At 39.2% G+C, this 22665-nt stretch overlaps 3 protein-coding genes across 8 annotated transcripts in view; 2 read left to right on the top strand and 1 right to left on the bottom strand.

Annotated features, from left to right (window-relative positions):
• Positions 1-721: 721 nt before the first annotated feature.
• cmc2 (C-x(9)-C motif containing 2) overlaps positions 722-22665 on the bottom strand; it is a 29729-nt gene continuing 7785 nt past the window's right edge. The window contains exons 1-5 of one of the 5 annotated variants that reach the window (XM_047363106.1): positions 3977-4262; positions 1655-1722; positions 1382-1452; positions 1225-1296; positions 722-1112 (exon numbers count right to left, since the gene is read on the bottom strand). In XM_047363106.1, the coding sequence (XP_047219062.1) occupies positions 1029-1112; positions 1225-1296; positions 1382-1452; positions 1655-1691 (264 nt within the window). In that variant the 5' untranslated portion in view covers positions 1692-1722; positions 3977-4262 and the 3' untranslated portion in view covers positions 722-1028. Of the gene's footprint in view, positions 1113-1224; positions 1297-1381; positions 1491-1654; positions 1723-3976; positions 4290-22665 lie in introns of those variants that run through there. The other 4 variants (XM_047363107.1, XM_047363110.1, XM_047363108.1 and 1 more) reach the window with 4 other exon arrangements.
• cenpn (centromere protein N) lies at positions 6498-10548 on the top strand. Of its 2 annotated transcripts, none has more exons than XM_047363100.1 (10): positions 6498-6801; positions 6959-7004; positions 7637-7696; positions 8116-8189; positions 8275-8448; positions 8538-8639; positions 8836-8890; positions 8981-9105; positions 9221-9344; positions 9677-10548. In XM_047363100.1, exons 1-10 carry the CDS (start codon positions 6631-6633, stop codon positions 9796-9798), a joined length of 1053 nt encoding a protein of 350 aa, XP_047219056.1. In that variant the 5' UTR covers positions 6498-6630; the 3' UTR covers positions 9799-10548. The 2 variants fall into 2 exon arrangements, with proteins under 2 accessions (XP_047219056.1, XP_047219058.1); XM_047363102.1 differs by having other exon boundaries at positions 6501-6801; positions 8996-9105.
• On the top strand, positions 11128-21356 carry atmin (ATM interactor). The gene is made up of 4 exons (XM_047363098.1): positions 11128-11485; positions 16036-16161; positions 17017-17216; positions 17299-21356. Exons 1-4 carry the CDS (start codon positions 11159-11161, stop codon positions 19067-19069), a joined length of 2424 nt encoding a protein of 807 aa, XP_047219054.1. The 5' UTR covers positions 11128-11158; the 3' UTR covers positions 19070-21356.

The following is a 22665-nucleotide window of genomic DNA, read 5'->3' as shown; positions in this document are numbered from 1 at the left end:
AATATCCTGACCTGCCATAATTTATATCTTCTGATCTCACAGGGGTCTTTTTCAGATTGAGATAAGTTCTCATTTATTCTATTTTTCTAGCATCAGTTCCTGTCTTCATTAAAGGATGCCTCCCAATTGTGCCTCACAGGAAGGAAGTGAAAATGTTCAGTGCCCGCACAACCATTTTTTCAAAAACCTAATGTTTCAGATAGATTTAGCTATGATTTACACGCACTATAAAATGCAATCAGCATTGCAAAAAGAAATTGTAATATAGTTTTAAATGTTTTCTATGTCTTTTTTAGAATGTAATGCCTACAAAATGCTAATGTTAATTGCCATTGCATCAATAAAATAAAGTTAGAAGAATCAAGCAAGTTCTGTTTTAAAGGCAATGTTTTATCTAAATTTTGTCATTTTTATACCAATCATTAAAGTGTTCATCTTATATTTTTATTGGAGAGACATCACAGCACAACAATGTTTTTTCACCAAATTTGAGTTCTGAATGGACAATTGCACATTTTATTTAAAACCCCCCAAAAATTCGGAATCAATACGATTCCTGATTCAACAACCTTTCAAACAAGCTGGCACTTGTTCTTGCGGCCAACAAGTATGACAACTGAAACTACCACACTCCCACTGAAGTAAAAAATTATTGAAGGAATTCTGAAATAAATTTAAGAAGAGAGTAAAATATATATTTTTTCCCCAATGACCACGATGCTTTGGTAACACTGCATCATTTATTCGGAGCAGATCACAATATTTACTCTGTAAATAAGGAGGTAGAAGCTCTGCACCAATTAAACCAATGTCATAATATCATGGTTTCGCATCAGATGACGATGCGATCAGCTGTAAACCATGTTATAAACCACACTACAAATTTCCAAGGAAATAAAATCACAACTGTTCCTCTGTGTTAACAGAAAATCAGTTATTGGAGTCTTGTACGCAGTCTCATGTTCAGTTTTATGTCCCAATATGTGGACATATTAAGCTAGCAAAGCCAGTAGCAATGTCAGCTTCCTTTAAAACTGATCCTTGGGTCCATCCTTTATCCTCTTTTTCATTTCTTCTGCATGCTTCTTGCTGCGCTCCCGTTTTTCTAGCCTCTATGGATTGGAAGGAAACAGACGCACATGAGAAAATTATGAACAAAATAAAGAACATACTCTAGTACATTTTATATGGTGGTTCATAATTAGCAAAACAAAACACAGAGACCTCCTTCTTTAGACAATGACGCATGGCACGGTCCACGTCATTACATGTGCCAAAGAACTTCATGACGTTGTGCTGATGGAGGCATGGAAGGAGATTACAGAGTTTAGTTTGGCCGTAAGAAACGTGTGGTGACAAGAGAAGGTAGAAAGTGGCTTACCTCTTTGTGACACTGTTTCAGGAGGCTTATGAGTTCCTTGCATTCATCTGTGTGCAGGTGAGGTGAAAGGTCTGGGTGCATTATGAGTTAAAGAACCACTGCAGCAGTGCTGAAAACAACAAACAGTAGCACTAAGTGTAAGAACACACATCTGAAAAACATCTGTAAATGCCCCCAAAATAACCTTCCTAGTTAATACTCTGGAGAAGCATGGATGGATCTCCCCATCCATACTGTTTGGTACAGTACTGTTAGGGGTGTTCTAAAGGATACTAATGCCTCCCCATCCCTCTCCTTCTTGATTTGTCATTGTGACGACCAACTTCCCTGTGGACACTTACCTGCAGAAACACAGAAGACGAACACAACACTATATATATACCATATATAGCAAATCATCAAACAGTTGTGAAACTCAAAGGGAGACATCACCTCATCCTGGTCAAAATAAACATTGGCATACTGAGCATGGGTTCCCTCCTTTTTTAAATTTAACATGCCTGGGTGCGGCTGGGACGACTGTTAGCAGCAGTAGCAGCTCATTCATGATGTGTGACCTGTGTTCATTAGCATGAATGGGTCTTTAGGAAGTACAAGCAGGACTGGCAATACTGACTGCATCCTAAAGCTACAAACTTATCATTCCCCAGCCCTCTAAGTTATTTATTGTCAGTTTGGCTGCTATGCACATTGTATCCCATCACCAATACAGTGCCACGATCAGGCACCTCAAGGCGGGCTTTCTCTGGAATAGGGCTCCTAACTGCAGAGAAGTGCACACACAACTCCAAATTGAGCATAGCACGGTTACTGTAAAATTGAACTTTTGCAAGAATGAAAAAAAAACTAAAAACTTTTTGAAGCATATTAAGAGCGCAGTAGTAAATTTTACGTCTTCATATTATATGGATGTTTTTCCAAAATTTCAATGAGCCAGACAAGATAAAACGGATATGAAAGTGATATAGACTGTAGGGTGGTCTTATTTTGGTGCAAATGAGGCTTATATCTGAAGCTGAACATTCATTACACATGCATGAGAAAGGGGATATAGTCACTATGAAGAATGGCGTTTTTTGCTTCAAACGATCCACCATCATCCCGGTGCCCAAGAAACCCACCATCCTAGGATTAAATGACTACAGGCCTGTAGCCCTGACTTCTGTGGTCATGAAATCCTTTGAACAGCTGGTGTTGAAGCACCTGAAAGACATCACAGGCCCCCTGCTGGACCCCCTGCAATTTACGTACTGAGCAAACAGCTCGGCAGATGATGCTGTTAACTTAGGTGTACACTTCATCCTGCAACACCTCGACCGTCCAGGGACGTACGCCAGGATCCTGTTTGTAAACTTCAGCTCAGCCTCCAACATCATCACACCAGACATCCTCCACCAGAAGCTCACCCAGCTCAACGTCCCAGCTTCCACCTGTCAGTGGATCAACAGCTTCCTGACAGACCGACAGCAGCAGGTGAGACTGGGGAGCATCTTCTCCCGCAGCAGATCAATAAGCACTGGTGCCCCCCAGGGGTGTGTTCTATCCCCACTCCTCTTCTCTCTGTACACAAATGACTGCACCTCATCGGACTCGTCCATGAAACTCCTGACGTTTGCAGACGACACCACTGTTATCGGTCTGATTCAGGACGGTGTTGAGTCTGCATACAGACAGCAGGTGGATCGGCTGGTACACTGGTGCGGTCAGAACTACCTTGAACTGAACCCACTCAAGACTGTGGAAATGGTGGTGGACTTTTGGAAAACACCACCCCCATACACCCCCCTCACCATCCTGAACAACACTGTGTCAGCTGTGGACCACTTCAGGTTCTTAGGAACCACCATCTCTGAGGACCTGAGATGGTCCTCACACATAGACACTGTTCAAAAGAAGGCCCAGCAGAGACTGTACTTCCTGAGGCAACTCAAGAAGTTCAACCTTCCACAGGAGCTGCTGGTCATCTTCTACACTGCCATCATTCAGTCTGTCCTGTCTTCATCCATCTCAGTGTGGTTTGGATCATCCACAAAACAGGACAGGTCCAGACTGCAACAAATAATCAGGACTGCAGACAGAATCATCAGAGCTGACCTTCCCTCCATCCAGGACTTATACAGGTCTAGGGTCAGAAAAAGAGCTGCAAAAATATCTGCAGACCCCACACACCCTGCACATAAACTGTTTAGAGTAGAGTAGAGCACTGTTCACTAAAACCAGCCGCCACAGAGACAGTTTCTTCCCTCAGGCTGTTTCTCTGATTAACATTTAATAGAGTACAAAACAACAGCATACAGAAGTCGCAATTCAATACATATATACAATATGTGTATATTGTATATATGTATATATATATGAAACGTTAGTTTTGACCTTTTTATTTATTTTATTACTGGCAACGCAGTTATTATGTCAATAGAGGTAAGAGACTTGATAAAATGTTATATCCTATAACATATTGCTGTGACATTGTAGCCCATTTACATTCAGGAACGAGAAAAAAGACAACGATCTCCAGAAAATTATAATTTTTCACGCTGTTAATCTCATAAATTATTTGAGGACAATCATCACTGTCGATGGAATAAAACCTACCAGATATAAAGCTCTGTCATCTGAGAACTTTTCCAGCGCACTTCGTTATGTCACGTTAGCTAAGTGCTAGGCCTTGGTTAAGGCAACTCAAATATTTACATTCACGAAACTGCAGATTAACTCCCCCCCCAAAAAAACCCAAAAAACAGTAAATCTCTATCTCAACGCAATCACTGGTAAAGTTAAATTACCTATTCCACGTTAATACAGAAACATATTCAATCTCCTTGAAAGACGAGAACCTGTAGGACGCTGCAGCTCGTCATAACTTTTGCGACAGTCTCTATGTCGCAGAGCAAGTAACCAATCACCGTCACAGTTTATTTAATTTTGACCAATCGTGTGCGTTTTATCAAGAAAAGGCGGGACTTGTTGTTTCGACGGTTCAAAGGAAATGCAAGATGGTGATCCACTATTTGTATCCGAGTTTGTATTTTGTATTCATTTTATGTTCGTGTCAAAAAGAATAGACTATCTTTTGTTTTGTTTTTCAGACAGTGGTTTGCGACATGTAGGTGTCAGCTAAGTTTGATTTGGCGTATCCCTTAGATAAATGTATTTTTTTCCGGCTTTGTTTCACATTTTTGCCTCTGTAGTTATACTTTATCTGTTCATGCAGTAGAGGGTAATCTACACTAATCAATCAGAACACTATAAAGACTAACTAAAGTGACACTGTTCATCTTGTTAAAACGTGACTGAACTGCATCTGTGATACATACTTGAGCCTAGTATGGCGCATAATTCCATTCATACCGTGATAATGTTAATATTTCAGTGAGTATTAGTTTATATTTTATATTAAGCCATTATTTGTGTCTAACTTTTAAAAACTTTACGTATAAATGTTGTTTACAATTCATACTTTCATTTAAGTAATTTTAGAGGTCAAATTGGCTGCATGAATGGTGACAAGACATGCTTATTATCCAATATTTAGGTATATTTCAAAAAGGTTATGGTTTCTAAACATTATCATTTCCCATCAAACCATTCCTACGGTTTAAAGTGTTTTAATGAGACACCAGTGCTGGAGCGAAGTGTTTTTTTTCTGTTTTTTCTGGCTTTCTGATCCACCACTTGTTGCTTTTGTTGCCGGTCAGAAACAAGGTTACTAAACCTACCTTATTTATAGGAAAACTTGAATCTAGTTGTTTGGAAACATTTCCAAAGACATGGACAGTTATTGAATGGGAACTAAAGGATCGCCACCATCAGTATTGTTTTAGGACGAAGTTATTTCAGAATTATATTTGGCAAGCTACAAGCAGCATGTCTGTTAATCAACAGATGATTATTTTGGTTTACTGATCTGTTAAGCTAAATAAATAAATAAATATTCTAAATACAATTACTGCATTTGTAATAATCTGCATGTTTTGGTTTTATATTTAAATATTTGTTTCACTACCATGACAGTGAAACAGTATGAACAGTTTAACTTGTTCATACTGAGAGAAAATGGTGACAAAATGGAAGAGATTGTTTTTTATATTGTTTCTAAGTACAAATAATGTTTGTAATTCTCTGTTGTTTTTTTTTACTGTAATTACAGAACATGAAAAAAGTTGCTTTAAATTTTGTCATTAACAAAGAGTACATAGCTAAGAATATATTGGATATTACTACTCGTATATTAAAGTGTTCATATTTCAGATTATCTTTATCACTTAGAAGTACTTTAATTTTCTGTGTATTAAGCAGTTTTTCCACACTTCAATTAGAACAACAAAACGGAAAGTGGCACACACCAAGTTAAACAGAATACCGAAAGGAGTACGAAGGAAAATGAACGAAAAAGATACAAATGCAGGGGAATTTAAATCGCCCTAAGACACAAATTTAAATAGGAATATTAAGATGTTGGCACTTTTTAAGGCTATTTTTCTTTTGGGACATAGGTTTGTTTTTTTTAGAGGTAATCATTAGGCCTGACGTCAGTGACACCGGAAGCTGGTCTGTTAAAAGCAAAATTCTTCAGTGTGCCTAAAGATTGTGCATAGATGCTATCCTGTCAATAGTGTAATTTCCAGATGTCGTTTGACCCAATGTGCTCATTCTGCCACAACTCTGAGGAAACCTTCAGCCATCTTTTCTGGGATTGTCCTTATACTCAGTTAATTTGGAACGACATTCTCCTGTTTGTGAATAGAAAGCTTGATACGGACCTACCACTTAATTCTAATACTATACTGTTTGGGTTTTTTGTATGAGTATTCCAAGCAAGAAAGCTTCTGTTGTAAATCTAATCTTAATAGTAGTCAAATTTCATATACTTTGTAATAAATTTCAATTGTAAGGGGCCTAAGTTATATCCTTACTTTTGATAGTTATTTGTATATTTGTATTCTCATGCCTGCCTTAAGCCTCGACCTTAACTTGCTGTTGCAAGATGTTGTTGTAAATACGTTGTTATATCAATAAAGTTATGTAAAAAAAAAAGTTTTAAAAAAAGCAATAGTACTCCAACACAGCAGAGGGCGCTAATGTACACATGGAGAGGGTGATGGTAGTATCTGATTGGTTGATTCATCCTCTTCGTCGCAGAAGCGGTTTGTTTAGAATCTCTCGGTAGCTCTCAGTTGCTAACGCACCTGTTGAACCTAATAAGTATCGTTGTATACTTCGTGGGTTAGGTGGCTACCTCAAGAAATATGGATGATTCTGCGAAACGCTTACTGCAACGACTGGTGCGACGGATCCCGACTCAGATGCTGAGAGACACGCTGGACAAGTGGGAGCGTCTGACCGCTAAGCAGCGAGAATTTGTAGATTTTACTCAGTCAAAATGGACTATAACACAAGAGCTACTCGCCGTTTGTGAGGTAAATTGGAACTTAAATAAGATGTATGGTCGTTTATGTGTTAAACACATTGTGGTGCGATTTAGTAACAGCACGCATTGCATGTAAATGTGATCTTAGTTCATATTAGCCATTTAAGTTGATGTTTTCCTTTTTAAATGTGAAATTTTCTTTACAGGAAAGGGAACTGAGTGTGAAACACATCGCAGAACTTGAGATGATATGTAAGTACAATTCTTGAACTGTGGCTTAAACATTGCAGGTTTACCCCACTTCATCTGGTTATGTGTTCTGTTAGATATCACTTTAATTAATAACAAATATTTGCTAAATCCGAATGGAGAAAAAGTTATTCTTCGATACAGTGACTTGCACAAGTATTCAAAAACCTTGAAGTTTGTCCATTTTGCACTGTTAAAGTTCAGTGACTTTTCTTGGTATTTTATTTAATAGACTAACACCAACTGTAGGAGGTCCGATTTAAAGTTTGCCAAAAGCCATGTAGAGGAAATACCAAACGTGGAAGGAGGTGCTCTGGTAAAATGAGACCAAATTTGAACTGTTTGGCCTACATGAAAAACGTTGTGTTTTAAGGAAAACTACCACCGCAGATAATCTCCTTAGTAACACATTGTGTTGGCATGGTCATGCTGCGGCGTTGCTTTTTTTTCTTCAGAGACAAGGAAGCTTTCCAAAATTAGAAAGAAGGATAACAATTGTGCAACAACAGCATTTACCTAAAGTCGTAGGAGCAGAACCTCAAGCAGTCTGAACAAAATCTCGCAACTGCACTCAATGCCTTTAATTAATGGACTACAATAAAACCTTATATGTAACTTTGGTTTCATTGTCTCAGATGTCATAGGGAATCCTAACCAGGGAATGTGGCACACCTTCCAGCTTGTGGATGCTGAGGGTAGGTCAGCGCAAGAATATCTTTCCTGTAACTTTAATATATTAAATCTCAATATAGTTTTGTTTTATTAAAAAAAGAAGTAAAACTGACATTTTAATTATGAATCTGCTAAAATCTCGTTCATAATGTGTATAATTAGAATGAATAAAGATGATAACTTCAATATCACATATTTTTTGCATTTATAACAAGAAGTCCTGTTTATTGTTAATAATAAATCAACTACATTTGGGCATCTTGTATATAGCTTATTCTACTTCACAAGGCCCTTTAATGCAGAAATTATAGGGTTGCCAATTATTTGCAGTTTTACAGTTAAAATAATAATTGGTCGTTCACATAATTGTACAAGTGTGTCACTTTTGCATCTTTTAAGTGAGATTCAACCGTTTTCTATCTCTGCTATCTTCTGTTCAAAGACGATGCTCATTCTCTGGAGCTAGTGCAATTCAAGGAGCAATTCAAATCCCATCTCAGTGAGCTCAAAAGAAACGTAAGCCAAATGATCCTTTTACAGGTCCATTTGTCTCTGACATACTATTTGAAATATTAACGATACCTTTTGAATTTGATCAAAGGTGGCGGTCAAAATTAAGAAGCACACAGACGAAGCTGTTTGGATCCGTATCGCCTGGGGAGACACATTTTCTCGGCCTAACCACCTGAAAGCAACATATGTTGTTCATTATCTTCAGACCCCTTTTGTTTTTGTGAGCGGCCTCCTTTCAAAGCATAAGCCCCTGCTCTTGCAGGTGAGGGGAAAAACGTTCTGTTGTTTGTTATAGGCTTTTTGTGTGTATATGAATGTTTCTATCTTCTAAGAGATTGGCTTTTGCTGCAGGCGTTGACTTTGTCCACCAGACATCAAGGAATTAAGGATGCTAACCTGAGTGGACAGAAGCTGACTGCCATCAGGGACCTGCTGATGAGACAATATCAACATGTAAGTCAGCCTCCAGTGACTCACAGTCAGTGACGTTGCAAAACAGTCCACTTGTTAAAGTTACATGTTATTGTCTCCCAGTTTTTTTTTTGTTTGTTTTTTTTTTACATTTTGGGGGTAAAAAGAGTCATTTTTGTCTTACAAATTGACAGTTGTGTCAGAGATGTAACTGACTGAACTTTTTCTCTTTCCTTAGGTGTTTCCAACAAAGTATCCCAGCCCCCTTGCAGAGAGGAATCGAAGCGTCTCAAGTATGATCAGTAAAATTTTCTAAACGTCTCCAAGTCTATTTTTGTTTTATATCTGTTTGCTTTAGCATTGTATTTTGCTTTTGTGTGCTGGCTTTGTGCACTTAGATCCGCACATTGAAAATGAGCAAGCTGAGGCATCAGCTAACAGACATCGAATGGCAGGAGAAGCTTTCGGCAATGGGATGTTACCTGCTTTACAGTCTGCAGTCTACAAGGTAAACTTCTCAGTAATTGAATATAAGTTATGTAAGCTATGGTTTTACACAGAGCCATGTTTTTTTAAACTAAATTATGCTTCATGTTTGTTTGTTTTTTTTTGTTTTTTTTAAGCTGGAAACAAAATTTAGAGACCTCACTAATGAAACCATGACAGAACGGGATAAGCCATTGAGATGTGTTGTGAAGTTTTCAAGCCCTAACATCCTGGAGTCACTTAGACACTGTGCATCCACAGGTACCAAGAACATATTAGCCACAGCCATAAAGCAACTGATGCAATTGAAAGGACATGATTTTGTTTCAAAATATTTTTTATGTAAACAGAATGTTTCTCAACATGTGCAACTCTTTAAATGTCCACAAGAGGTCACACACTCACTGTAGGAACCACCGGCCTTATATTGCTTCAAGTAAATGAGCCACTTCTTGCCTCTCCTGATGGACTGCATAGTTAAATTATTTTTAGAAACAGAGTAACTTTATTTATATATTAAAAGAAAGGAGATTTAATTTTGTAATTTTCTGGTATCTGCTTATTTGTCCCATTTGGTTTCTTCCACGTTGCAGGAATTGCTTCAACTCCTGTCACACCCTTGCTGTCATCTATTCCCCTGAAAGGACGGAACTATTTTGTCATCACAGACAATGCTCCTAGTGCCAGCTCCCAAATGTGCCAAACGCAGGACTGATGTATAACTTGGCCATGTCTTGAATGACTCAAAATTTCTTCCCTACTCTTGGTGTTATTATATTTAGTCCAACAGCCATTTGCAGTTAACTTTGTACCCATAGAGAAAGTTTAAGGGAACCCTAGTCATTTAATATATCTCTCTTCTTCAAGACTTATTTTATTTTTTTGTGTTGTCTTATGTCATGGGAATCTGGATTTTTAAAGCTAGTGGCTTTTGTTTTTACTCTATGCCTCAAATGGTAAGTAATGGACAATTGGTATTTGTTGTATTACTGTTTGTTCAGTTCTTAAACATTATATAAAAACAGGCTTTAATATATTCTGCATACTAAATTCATGATGCATTGTCAAACATTTTATGTCATTCTTTTTAACCTTAACATTAGTTATTATTCCATTGACATGCATTCTAATTTTGGTTAGGCTGTAGTGGTCTTCGTCAGACACAATTTTGGAGATAAAACCCTCCCAAATACATTTAAGTACTTACATCCACTTTATTTTGTAGCTGTTTTGAAATTGTCAACTTGAAATGAAGCAAGCCCTTTCTAACCTTATACCCATAAAAATGTTAGAATGAAGTCACATTTTTATTTTATGTACATATTCTTATATGCCACAAAATGAAGTTAACACTGTAGTTGTTTTTTTTTTTTTTTCTTTTTATATAATGAACATTTTACATGTGATTTCTGTTTTGCACATTGTTTGTTCAAATCTAATAAAACGGCATAGCTTTAGAACAAAACTTTTTTTCCCTCCCTGTCCAGTATTACTACAATATTATCCTACAACAAAATCTACAAACCTTAACAGCAGATTTGGTACCAGTAACAAATTGTATATTGACCTTTTTCATAATATTACACAACGCAGAAAAAAGCATGTATTGTTGTTTTAGTCACTTCCTCAGATTAGGTGAAAGGTGTTGGATAAAACCAACAGTAGCAGCAGCTGCACATTAGAAAGCTATACGTTGCTCATATAAATTGAGGTAAAATTAGCACAAAAAAAAATTTTTAAAGCACCTGCTTTATTGATAAAGTGTTACAATATTACGGAAAAAATGGCTAATTAACTACCCAGGTCAATGTACTGATATAATTCTTCAAAAGAGATTATTAAAAATGATCAGAATTTGTAAGAATACATTGAACTGAGTACTGTTTTACCCCTTAATACGTATTAATTTAGACTTTAAGCTTTAACATAATTTTTGTGTTTAGAAAATGTTTTTAGAGATAAACGATAGTCCTGCCTTACAAAACGGAAGTTTAGAAGTTGTATTGGACGTGACGTCACTAGCGTAGTAAGTGATGATTGGCCAAGACGCCTTTCAGTCAAAGCTGAGGGCCACCATGCCCCGTGTTCATTCAACGCTCCTGCTGGAGAGAGAGAGAGAGAGAGAAGGGAGGAGGACTCTGCGAAACAGAATGGACTGTCAACACAGAAACATGGCCGCCTCTGCGACGGCCAAGGCAAATATCGGGCAGAACTCGACGGCAGGCGGTGTGAAATGCTGCGAGGAGTCTATGCCGCAGTGTCGGGAAATAATCAAACCCACCATCATCGAGCTGACTAAAGAAGTTCGGACGAACATCCTCTGCACCGTGGAAGGATGTGGCAAAATTCTCCCCAACTCACCTGCGTTGAACATGCATCTGGTAAAGTCGCACCGAATAAAAGTGAGTAAAGTAGTACGGGTAAAGCTACTTTTTAAATGGGAATATAACTGCAATGCTAGGTTGGCTAACTCGTGATGGAGAACGCCCTGACACTGAAAAACGCAAGTCATCCAACTTAGCATTAGCGAATGTAGAGATGAGTAGTGATGAGAAAACCACTGGATTCAAGATTTAGTCGCTTCTGTATGCGTAATGTTTATTTAGTGACTGCTAAACCACAGGAAACCTGGCTACATTTAAACTAGCTGCATGTGCTATCATGTGTTGTAGTTTTTTTGTTGTTGTTTTGTTTGTTTTTTATCAATGCAGACATTTTGTTTAAAAATAAATCAAGTGCACTGAAAAAACTTTGTTTAAAGTGCAGATCTACCTTGCATAATCTATTACTACTTATAACATGTTTCAAACATTTGGCATCTTGTCTTCGCCCAATTAAATACTCTTGCATTGATTGTACAGGCTTTAGGTTGCTGGTTTAAACGACAACAAGGCCAGCCTGATATCATTATTTCCGTTGTTGTCATCTGTTTGCTTTTAATACTAGAATAGAGAGAATCAAGCAGTACCAAACCTATTTTTTATTTATTTATTTTTTACAATTCTGCCTTTTTTACTTTTGAGTAGATCATCTATATTGAAGTGTACTCAAGTTTGATGCGTTCAAATTGCTAGGGGTGGGGGAATAAAATTTTCTCAGAATTGACCTATCAATTACCGATCATTATCAGTCATGAGATAACTGGCTATTCCAGTATGTTTGATTATGATAAAATAGTACATAATGTAACAACTGTGATCAGTCACCTCATCAGTAAAGTGATTTCTCACTAATACAGTATAGGTGTAAAATAGTTTTCTTTCAACCGGGAAGTTTGTGTCTGCCTGGAAATGACTCAGGGATCTCCCAAAATTTCAAAAGGACAAAGGGTATAGATTTTGAGAAAAATAAAATAATCATTTTAACAAATATGGCATGTTCAAAATTACTTACACCCTTTTCAGGTATCAACAGACAAAGCCTTTATTGGCAGTGGCATTCAAAAACGTCTCACCGAGAAGCTATTACATGCCTCCACTGGTATTTTCAACCATTCATCTTATGTTATGAGCTCCAGGTTTTTAGGTTGGAGGAGCTTTTTGCCTCCACCCTAATATTTAGCTCCCTCTATTGATTCTCTATAGGATTCAGGCCAAGACTCTTTAAGTGTAGATGTTACCGCCACTCTGAACAAATATCAATAAAACTGAAAGAATGTTTTAAAAAATCAAATCTGCCGGAGGTATGAATTCTTGTTTTGTGGTTTAACTATTTCGGCAGGCAGCACAATGATCCAAGTTAAACAACAGATTAGAAAAGGTGCATAATTAGCCTATTACATTAAAATCATGGAGTTCTTAGACACCCTTTTTGAGGGATTTTTAAGGTTTATGCTGGTTTGATAAATTATTAGATTTAAGCAGTGACAGTTTAAGTTCCTGGCCTAAAGTCGGACTGGTTCCTCTGTCCTCGGTGGATTGGACCTTTCTGTAGGAGGCTGTAATTCACTGTCTCTCCTCCATGAATGAAGTTGTTTTCTGGCAAAGGCTGCCCTTTGTCCCACAACAGACTAAGCTCTTTGTTTAAAATAGGTGAATGTGAGAATTTGAATTAGCTCTTAGAAGTTAATGTATACAGGCTGGAGAAGTTTGTAGAGAACCAGCAAACCCACTGGATTTACCATGAAAGAGTGGTTTTAATCATATATTTAAATGTGACTGAACATCACGGGTCTGAGCAGCTTTGGTAAAAACATCAGACCAACTTTATTGACCCACTGTTTTGTTCCCGTTTATTACAATCTTTGTTTTATTATTGTCAACGTATCTGCTCTGCCTTTGCAGATCGGGACTTAACAGTGACAAAGAAAGGAGCAAACTGGGACATTTGATTTGAGGAAAAACTCACAGACCAATCAATCCGCTCCTTTGTGAAGCTGCTGTTAGCAGTGATAATGTTAGTCAAGTGCTGATAAAATTCTTAGATCCTGCAGCTACTCACTCTGCACTTCTTCTGAATTATTCATGACTTAAGGCTACAAGACTGAGGCACGGTGTTGGACATTGGTTTATATTATGAATGCTTAACACCCCCTGGAGCTTTATGCATTATTGCAAAGCTGTAGCTCAGTCGATGAGCTCTTCTGTAGCCCGGACTATAAATCTAGGCCTACGTATTCAGCTACATGCGGAGAATTATGTAGGTTTCAGCCCTTAACCATATGATAATGGAGGGGAGGCAATCTACCATAAGAGCAATTGTTTTTAATATGGGTATTTTGCTCCCTGACTTCTCTCTGATGAAGCAAAGGGCCCTTTAATAATCATCCTTAGCAGGTCTTCTCCTTCTAGCGTTTGACCAAATGGAGACGACTTTGACTGCTGAAAGATGATGGTATTTATTGTGGCAGCTGTGTTGCCTGTTAATGCGGTCAATGCATGTAGGTGAGCAGCAGTTTCCTGGTGATGATGTACCGGTTCATTACTCGAGAGCAATTGAGGTTCTTAAAATACATTATATAAAAAAGTTATGGTGGCACTAGCTTTTATATGTGTTTATTATATTGTCAAGTCAAGCTATTAGTTTTCAGTGAAGGAATGTAGGTTTTAGCCAAAGTAAATGTACTTGGCACAGAAAGTAATGAAATTCGTGCTTGGTCGATTATTTCCTCGTAACAATACTTCTAGGCAAAATAATCTCGTTGTTGGAATGTCTGTTTATTCTTTCTCAAGTGGTGCCTCATTTTTAAGGAAAAGGCATATGTGGATTGAGTAGCAGAATCAGGTATGTTGGCTGCACCTTAGAAAAACTTGCCAAATCCTCTGCGAATGTCAAACAGCTTATTTTAGAGAAGACATGTCCTCAGTTTAATAATTTACAACTGTAACAAACAGTGGCCTCTGACTGTAGGAGGACCAAACCTTGTCAAAACAACCTGGCGCCTCCTCCTTCTCACACTGGTCACAAGCTTGCTTATGGTGCGTTCACACTGAACGCAGATTCTGCGAATATTTCACGTCATTTGTGTGCTGTTGCTCGCTTGACATTCCGCGTGAACTCCACGTTACCATGTTGGAAACAAGCGGCAACGCTTCACTGCGTCATCAAATAGGAGGAGCTTCTATCTGCTGCTTGCTGGTTTCAACTGAACATGGCGAACATGGATTTCACGGATAATCACGATGTTTTACCTGTGGAGTGCCGAAAAACGCCGCCGACGTCAACGTCCCTGGGTTCACCAGATTCTTCAGGGACGGGAACAGTTCGGAGAGTACCACCACCTACTCCAGGAGCTGCATCTGGATGACTGCCGATTTCAGCGGTACGTCCGTCTATCCAGGACCCAGTTCGAAGATCTGCTGTCCCGTGTTGGGAGACGAATCGGCCTCCGGGACACCAACTACCGGCACTATATCCCCGCTGCTGAACGCCTGTCCATCTGTCTTCGGTGAGTAAATAAATCTCAGCTCAATAAAAAAACAGCCGATTTTTAATGTCCACATCTCCTAAATATAAGATATTTGTGCCTAAACATAACCAGGCCAGGTCCTTTCTGTTCTTGTCTTAGTAAAAGTAATTAGTTGAGTCATACAACTCTGGCTTGCCTCACACCGCCACTATGATATGGTCCTCCATCTTCACTGACAACCGCTTCTTCTCCGCTGCGGTCCTTCACCCTACGTCACAGCCACATCCAGTCCCTGATTGGTTGACGCAAATTTAGAAAAAAGTTCAGATTTTTCAACTCGTCCATCGCTCCGCTCCCGCTTCGCTCGACGCGCCTTCTGCACCACGTCCTTTGTCTCCTTCGCACCACCTCGCGCCGTTCCGCTCCTGAACGTGCCTCTTCATTGGGATAACATGTAAATCGGCCGCTCCTATCGCAGAATCCGCGTTCGGTGTGAACGCACCATTACACTTTGCTTAGGGATGCCATCCTGTTCCTCAACAAGTCAGTCAGTGTAGTTGGGTTGATCACTCTGGCATGAACAGCATGCTTGTTCAGTGGGGTTGAGGTCAGGACTGCATACAGATTTTAGAGCTAGCTTCTAATAAACCCAGATTCTTTGAGGAGGATGTTTACATCTTGGATGACAAACGTCTGTCTCGTGAGGGAGATGCCACCCCACAGCATGACACTGGGAGGCAGTGTCATGCTGTGGGGTGGCATCTACTTGGTAAGTTTTTCATGGGCACAACCCACGTATTTCACTCTGCTGCTCCATCTGCAAATGCATTTAAGAGGAAGTAAAACAGGTTTTCCAACAGTATCATTTATTACCAAAGAGTGTCGTTACAACAGAGAAATTATGAACCAAAAACATTTGTTTTAACTTGAACTTTTTCTCAACTTTAGGTGTGAAATGCCTTAAAGCACTACCATATTTGTAGTATCAGTATCAAATGTCTCTCTTGAAGACTTTTGCACAGCTTAAAGAGTAAAAATGTTGCAAACATTTTAAATGTAACAACTTTCTTTTTGTTGACCTTTCGTTGTCACGGACCTCTTCAGGATGGAATTGTCAACCCCACCGTCAGAAAGGAGATGAAGGGCTCTCAAAAACTTTACTGCTGTCCCATCGAGGGCTGTCCCAGGGGCCCCAACAGACCTTTCTCCCAGTTCTCCCTGGTGAAGCAAGTAAGCACTCTCACCCATAAAATACAGTAAATTATTAGTTTGTTTGTACCTTTTTATAAAACCGTTGTGCAAGGCTGAGACTTCCTCCACTTTACACTAAACCCTATGACAAAACAAAATGCCATGTTGTTTTTGAAACAGTAGAGTTCCTTCAGATGGCTGGATTGTTCAAAGCAATTAAGTGTCAAAAAATGAGAATCACAATAATAGGTTTGAGTTGATTCATTTTCAAAAAATATATATATTTAGGGTGTGTCTCTGCATCTTTGGGTGTCTGGGAAGATCTAAAGTTAGATTTGATTAAGTCAAAATAAAAGTCTTCTTTTAGCATCATAAAATCACATGTGCATATTTATTTTGTAATTTTAAAGCTCTATATTTACTTCAGTGATTAATAATCTATGTGGTTACGTTGTGATTTCCCATTGATGTATGATACACTTGCTGATCACCATACCATTTAGCAACTTGTCTAATATTTAATAGGTCTTTGTCAGTCTGCCCGCATGTTATGCGCGTTTGCAGCAGGTTCTGTGGGTCACAGGGTGGGGTCTCCATGGATCAGGCGTGTGGAGTTGCACCCAACAGGTCGTTAGGAGGCCAGGCTAACTGCTTGGACTCCTGCATTTGGGTTGAGCTGTACCGGCCTGGTACAGCACGTTGCCTTGTTAGAGGAAGCTGTTAGTAACAGGCCGTGCATTGCCTTCAACAGCATGTAAGTGGGTGGTAACTTCATGATTGCCAGAACCAACGAATCCCCAACAGAACATTGTTTAGTCATGTAATAGTCATTGATCTTCTGTTGGCTTTAGTTTAATAAACTTTTTTTTTTTTTTTCCTAACTTGTCATTTTAGCACTATATGAAGATGCATGCGGAGAAAAAACACAAGTGCACCAAATGCGACAATTGCTACAGCACAGAATGGGACCTGAAGAGGCACACTGAAGACTGTGGGAAGACCTACCAGTGTACATGTGGCTGTCCCTATGCTAGCAGGGCTGCTTTGTTGTCTCATATCTACAGGACTGGTCATGAAATTCCTACAGAACACAGGCATGTAAACAAGTGGACCATAAAATCAATGAGTTTAATGTATTTGTTGACTTTTATTTGACTTGTTTTTCTTTGTTTACAGAGTCCCTCCGGTAAAAAAGCGAAAAATGGAGAAACTTTTGAGTGTTTCTGAAAAAGTTAAGGTTCAATATTTGGCTGTTCAAATGATGCCTGTTACTAAAGAGGTGGCGGAGATGCCCGTCCCCTCTGATTCAGCTGTGTACATCCTAGATCCATTGAAACAGAACTCTAACCCCCATAAGGGCCTTCAGAAGTTGCTCCTCCCAAAACCCAACATGGCTTTAGTCAGCGTTCCAGTTATGCAACTGGCCCATCTGCCTGTCCTCCTTCCTTCAACAGAAAGTGGCACTCTGAGGTCTGTAGTGCTTGCGATCGATAACCAAGGCTCTGTAAGCACCCTTCAGCTCCTGCCACAAACCCCAGGAGCAGTCCTACCCCAACTCGATGTAAAAAGTTTTGCTTTCAAGGATTACATGCCCTCTTCACATTCTAGCCAGGGTCCTATCAGCACGGGGGTTCAGGTCAATCTGGATCCTGTGAGTACAGACGACTCAGCCGGCAGCGTGGCAGGACAGCGCGGAAGAAGCACCTCAACCAACATCCAGACGGACAGGTCCTACTTGTCAAAAACGCCGGCGGTGGGGGGAGTTGGAGAAGGAATTGGGCTGTGTTCTGTGAGTGAGTCCTCGGTGTCATCCTGCTCCCAAACAGACATCAGTGTGAGCGCACAAGTCCTCCTTCCAGTTAGTGTTGAAACTCAAACATTCGTTTCCAGAGCCAAATCCACATCATCTGTTGGAGCTCAGACAGACAGTCAGTGCCTGAGCCAAATTTCCCCCTGCTCATCTGTGCTGCCTTACAAAACTAAGCAGACACAGACATATTTTGCAATGCCGCAACTGGAGGAGAAGGCTCAGGACCAGGCTGTTATGTGCTCTGATCTTTTTGAGAATGAATCTCTTAGTGTTTCTACCCAAACATGCACAGACATAAATGAGACCCTTAATGCCGCAGGAAACAATCTATATGAGGACTCAAAGTCAATGGGTGGTATGTGTTTTGGAGTGCAGACACATGAGCCTAGTCCAAGCAACATGGCAGACAATCAGACCCAAACAATAACTCTTTTAAATGACCTGGAGAACATTCTGTCTGGTCACCAGGTCCTCACAGAGGCCTCCTCTGGCTGTGGGTCAGGCCCAGGCTCTGTTCAGGAGCAGCACAATGGCATAGACTTTGACTTTGAGGAGTTTCTTAATGCTGTGCACATTCAGACACAGACGGAGGAGAGTGAACTGGGTGTTCTGGGTGGTGACGCGCCACTGGAATCTTTGGACATTCAGACTCAGACAGATTTCCTCCTCATGGATGAACTGGACCAAAGCGAGGGTCAGAACCGATCCCAAGCCAGCGACCTTGAGCTATTTGACACTCAAACTCAGACTGACCTCAATTTCCTACTAAATGCTGGAAGCAGCATGCCCCTGAGCAATATTTTGCGACATTCAAGCTTTTCTATAAGCACAGAGTCTTCAGATACTGAAACACAGACCGACCTCCCCTCATTTGCCGCAGGTCCTTCCTCGCAGACCCACACAGGTCAGGGTGAGCATGGAAGGATGCTGAACAGCACAGAAACTCAGACCGTGACCAGTCAGGCAGAGAGCCTGGGACACCTTTTCCTGACCAGCAATGAAACACAGACTGTAATGGATGACTTCCTGTCAGCAGATCTGGCATGGAACATGGAGTCACATTTGAGCTCCGTGGAAACCCAAACATGCGAGGAGCTTTGTGCCCTCTTTCAGCACTCTGACAAACCAAAAAGCTGAAAAGTCACATAATGAAGTTTTCTCCAAGCCTTTTGCAGAACAGCGTTCTGATATATTCCACTTTCTTCAAGAGGAATGAGTTCGTGTTGTTCTAGTAGCCATTTGACCATTCCAGAGGGGCAGTCACATCCACAGCATTTGCAGGTGTTTGCACTGAGGCAGGGTTCTTACAAAGCCAGAAAAGTCTGGAAAAGTATAGGATTTTATTTAACTGTTCTACAAGTATTGAAAATGTTTTATTTTCAATCTTCAATTTTTTAAAGGACAATAATCTAATAATTCTTAATAGATGCAGTGGTTTTTACATATATTTATTTTTAAATTGCTTTCTTTATTTTGATTTGCCACATCAGACCTTGATTTAATATTCTAGCCATCAGCAAGTTGATTTTTGGTATCCTGACTAAAGCCACACTCATTCAAAAAGCATAAATGGAGCCAGTTTACTACTCTTTGGATTTAAGACCACTTCCAATTAATGTTTAACACAACAAACAGGAATGCTACACTTCAAAATAAGAAGCCTGTTTCAACACTTTTCAGGATTTGTGGAACCTACAAATCAGATTTATATTTAGGCAGTTAAAGCTGCATGTTTCTGTACTCAAATGCTTAAAAAGTAGGGACATTTTAGTCTAGAAAAGTATGGAATTTTGAAATGGGGAATAAAAATATGTAGGAACCCTGCAGACAGCTTTGGTGCACTTTATTAGCTCAGTGGGCATAATTTATTAGCTCCTGTAACAGTTTACATATTTATTTGCACGCAGTAAATATTGTATGTGTTTTGTCTGAAATGCCACTTAACTTGGCATTTGAGTGGTTTGTAACAATTGGTCATTGGCAGTTGTAAAACTGCCAGGTTAAAGCTTCTTGAACTACCTGCATCTCAGCAGCACAGGATGCAATAACATACATTGTGTTTACATGTAAAAGGCGCATGAAACCTTTACAAGGCTGGCCGCACAAAGTGGCTACTGTCTGCATCAGATGGCTGACCTGTCGGCCACAAGGGACACTGTAAACTCTGCTTTACATGCTATATAACATGACGTTTATGAAAGACTTGACCAATGAGTCAGTTTTCCTTTTCAACACCTTTGCACACCAGGCCATTGCTCTAAACAGCTCAAATACTGAATTATCTGAAATGTACAAGTATGCATTTAACTTTGCCACAAGGGTAAAAATGTACTTACTGAAGTCTTACTAGTTTTTGCACACTTTTTTTTTTATTGAAATGTGATTGTGATGTCTAATGTGGGAAAACAAAAACTAGTAGGGAAGTTCTCCAAGTTACTTAGTGGGCTTGGCTGTCATCGTCTGATTTATTCATTAGCTGGATGTAAGTTTATACAGTAGCAGAGCTGTGTGCTGAAGTAACCCTGTATTGTTAGTGTGCAGTACACAGTGAGTTAGGGCAAGGATTAGCACTGTTACTGTGTGTTTACCACCCGATAGTGACTGACATAACCTTTTAATTTCAGTGTCTTCTCCAAAAGTGGCTCAATCTAACTTTTGTTTTAATTACCTCATGGCAGAATAGTTTATGTTCTAAAAGAGAACGTTCTAGGCCTTGTTTGTGTTGTCTGTGCCTTAATTCTGGTATTAACTTTTGTTTGGTTCCATATAATTTGCTGAATAAAATAGAATCTATTTAACAGCATCCATTTGGTCCTTACGTTGCATGTTTAATGCATTTAGTAGAAATGTTATCCACATGGTCGCATGATGTACCAAAATATTTCTGGTTGGTTTTGATCATTTTGTCATATGAAATGATTGCTGTTGAGCACATCATCAATGAAACCTGTTCATTTGTTTCAATCTCATCATTTCATGGGTAAGTGGTTTTGTTCTTACAATTTAAAAATATTAGCAAATTGAAGAAAGTATAGAAAAAAGCACAGTGTCTAAGTGTACCATAATTGTTTCTTTTTTTCTTCTTTTTTTTTTGCACAATTTTTGATGGATATTGGCCCATCTTAAGGTTTTTGGGCACCTTGTAAATTTGACTATTTATTGTTTGTTGTCTTCTAGTTTGTGGTTCTTAAATTCAGAAAAAAAACAGCCTTGCTTCCAGCTTGTTAAATGGAACAGGAATCTGCCTTGCTTTAAAAGGAACTATATTTAGGCTTTGTTGGTCTTAATTGTCAACAACAGTATTTTCTTCCTGTGAAGGAGTGCATGCACAATTTATGTTTCAGTTGCCTAAATGTGTAGTTATCAGTTGCCTTGATTATTTGTTAAAGCTACACTTCAGTTGTCAATAAATATTGGAGACATATTGTCTTTTTTTTTTCATGGGTTAAAAAGAAAGTCATCAAAAAGCTGTGCATTATAAAATAAAAAGTTTGTATGGGATCTGCATGTTAAGAGTTTGGCTGATGCACAATGAGCAAACACAAACACGATGGCTAAGTTTTAAGCAACGGGCTTGTTTTGTGCAGATATTGGAAAATATTACCAAAATTAAAATGTTATGTAGATATTGTGCATACTAAATTCTAGACTGTCAGGTACAGCAGCTCCAGGTGAATCTCATTAAATCAGATATTCAACAGTTAATGTCAGTAACTCAACTCAGAAAGTCAAACTTGTAAATTTAAAACTGATGTATTTCCAGATTATTTTTAGGTTATTCTTTATGATACCGGCTTACATCTAATGAAAGACCAAAGATCTGTTTCTCAGAAAATTAGAATATTATGCAAGGCCAAAAAAGATTTTAATACAGAAGTGCTTTGCACACATTAATGAGGGAAGACTGCTGACGAGACAGTTGTCCAGTAGCCATAGGGAAGGTAAACCACAAAATATCATTCCTGAACAGGCTGGTTGTTCATAGTGCAAGCATATAAATGGAATGTTGAGTGGAAAGAAAGAATGTGGTAGCCTTGAAAGGACTGAATCAAGGCCGTTAAGGAGTTAGGGGGAGATACAGAAAGCATGGACTGAAGTCCGCTTCAGATGACACCTTGTACAGACTTATCTAGGACATTCTGTACAGCTGTTGCATTTCTCAAGTTAGCCACTGTTTAACTAGAGACATCAAATGGGCTAATTGGAAAAAACGCCGGACTGGTGCTCAATATAAAGTCCTCTCTTGAGATGAAAGTTAATTCTACGCTTTATTTGAAAATCAAGGCACCAGAGTCTGGAGGAAGGTTATCCAAGTAGTTCAGGTCCAGTGGGAGGTTTTTCCAGTCCTTTATCATTTTGGAGCCATGTTACCTTCTGGTGTTGGTCCACTGTGTTTTATCAGGCCAGTAGTCAGCACCGCCATCTACCATGACATTTTCAAGCACTTCATGCTTCCCACTGCTGACAAGCTTTAAGGTGACGCTGATTTAATTTTCCAGCAGGACGTGGCACGTGCTCACACTACTAAAAGTACCAGTACCTGGTTTGATGACCATGGCATCACTGTGCTTGGTTGGCCAGCAAACTCCTAAGTATTGTTAAGAGGACAACATCAATGCAGACAATGTTAATAAAACAACCTGGGCTTCCTTAACACTTCCAAGTTGCATTGATCCAAGAAAATAATGCAAAAGGAGGTTTGACTAAGTACTCACTGCATATACTGTACAGTA

The sequence above is a fragment of the Girardinichthys multiradiatus genome, chromosome 4 (genome assembly GCF_021462225.1).
Source record: "Girardinichthys multiradiatus isolate DD_20200921_A chromosome 4, DD_fGirMul_XY1, whole genome shotgun sequence".
In the NCBI taxonomy this organism is placed as follows: Eukaryota; Metazoa; Chordata; class Actinopteri; order Cyprinodontiformes; family Goodeidae; genus Girardinichthys; species Girardinichthys multiradiatus.
The sequence above is the reverse complement of the archived record's forward strand: the minus strand, read 5'-3'. Positions and strand labels throughout refer to the sequence as shown.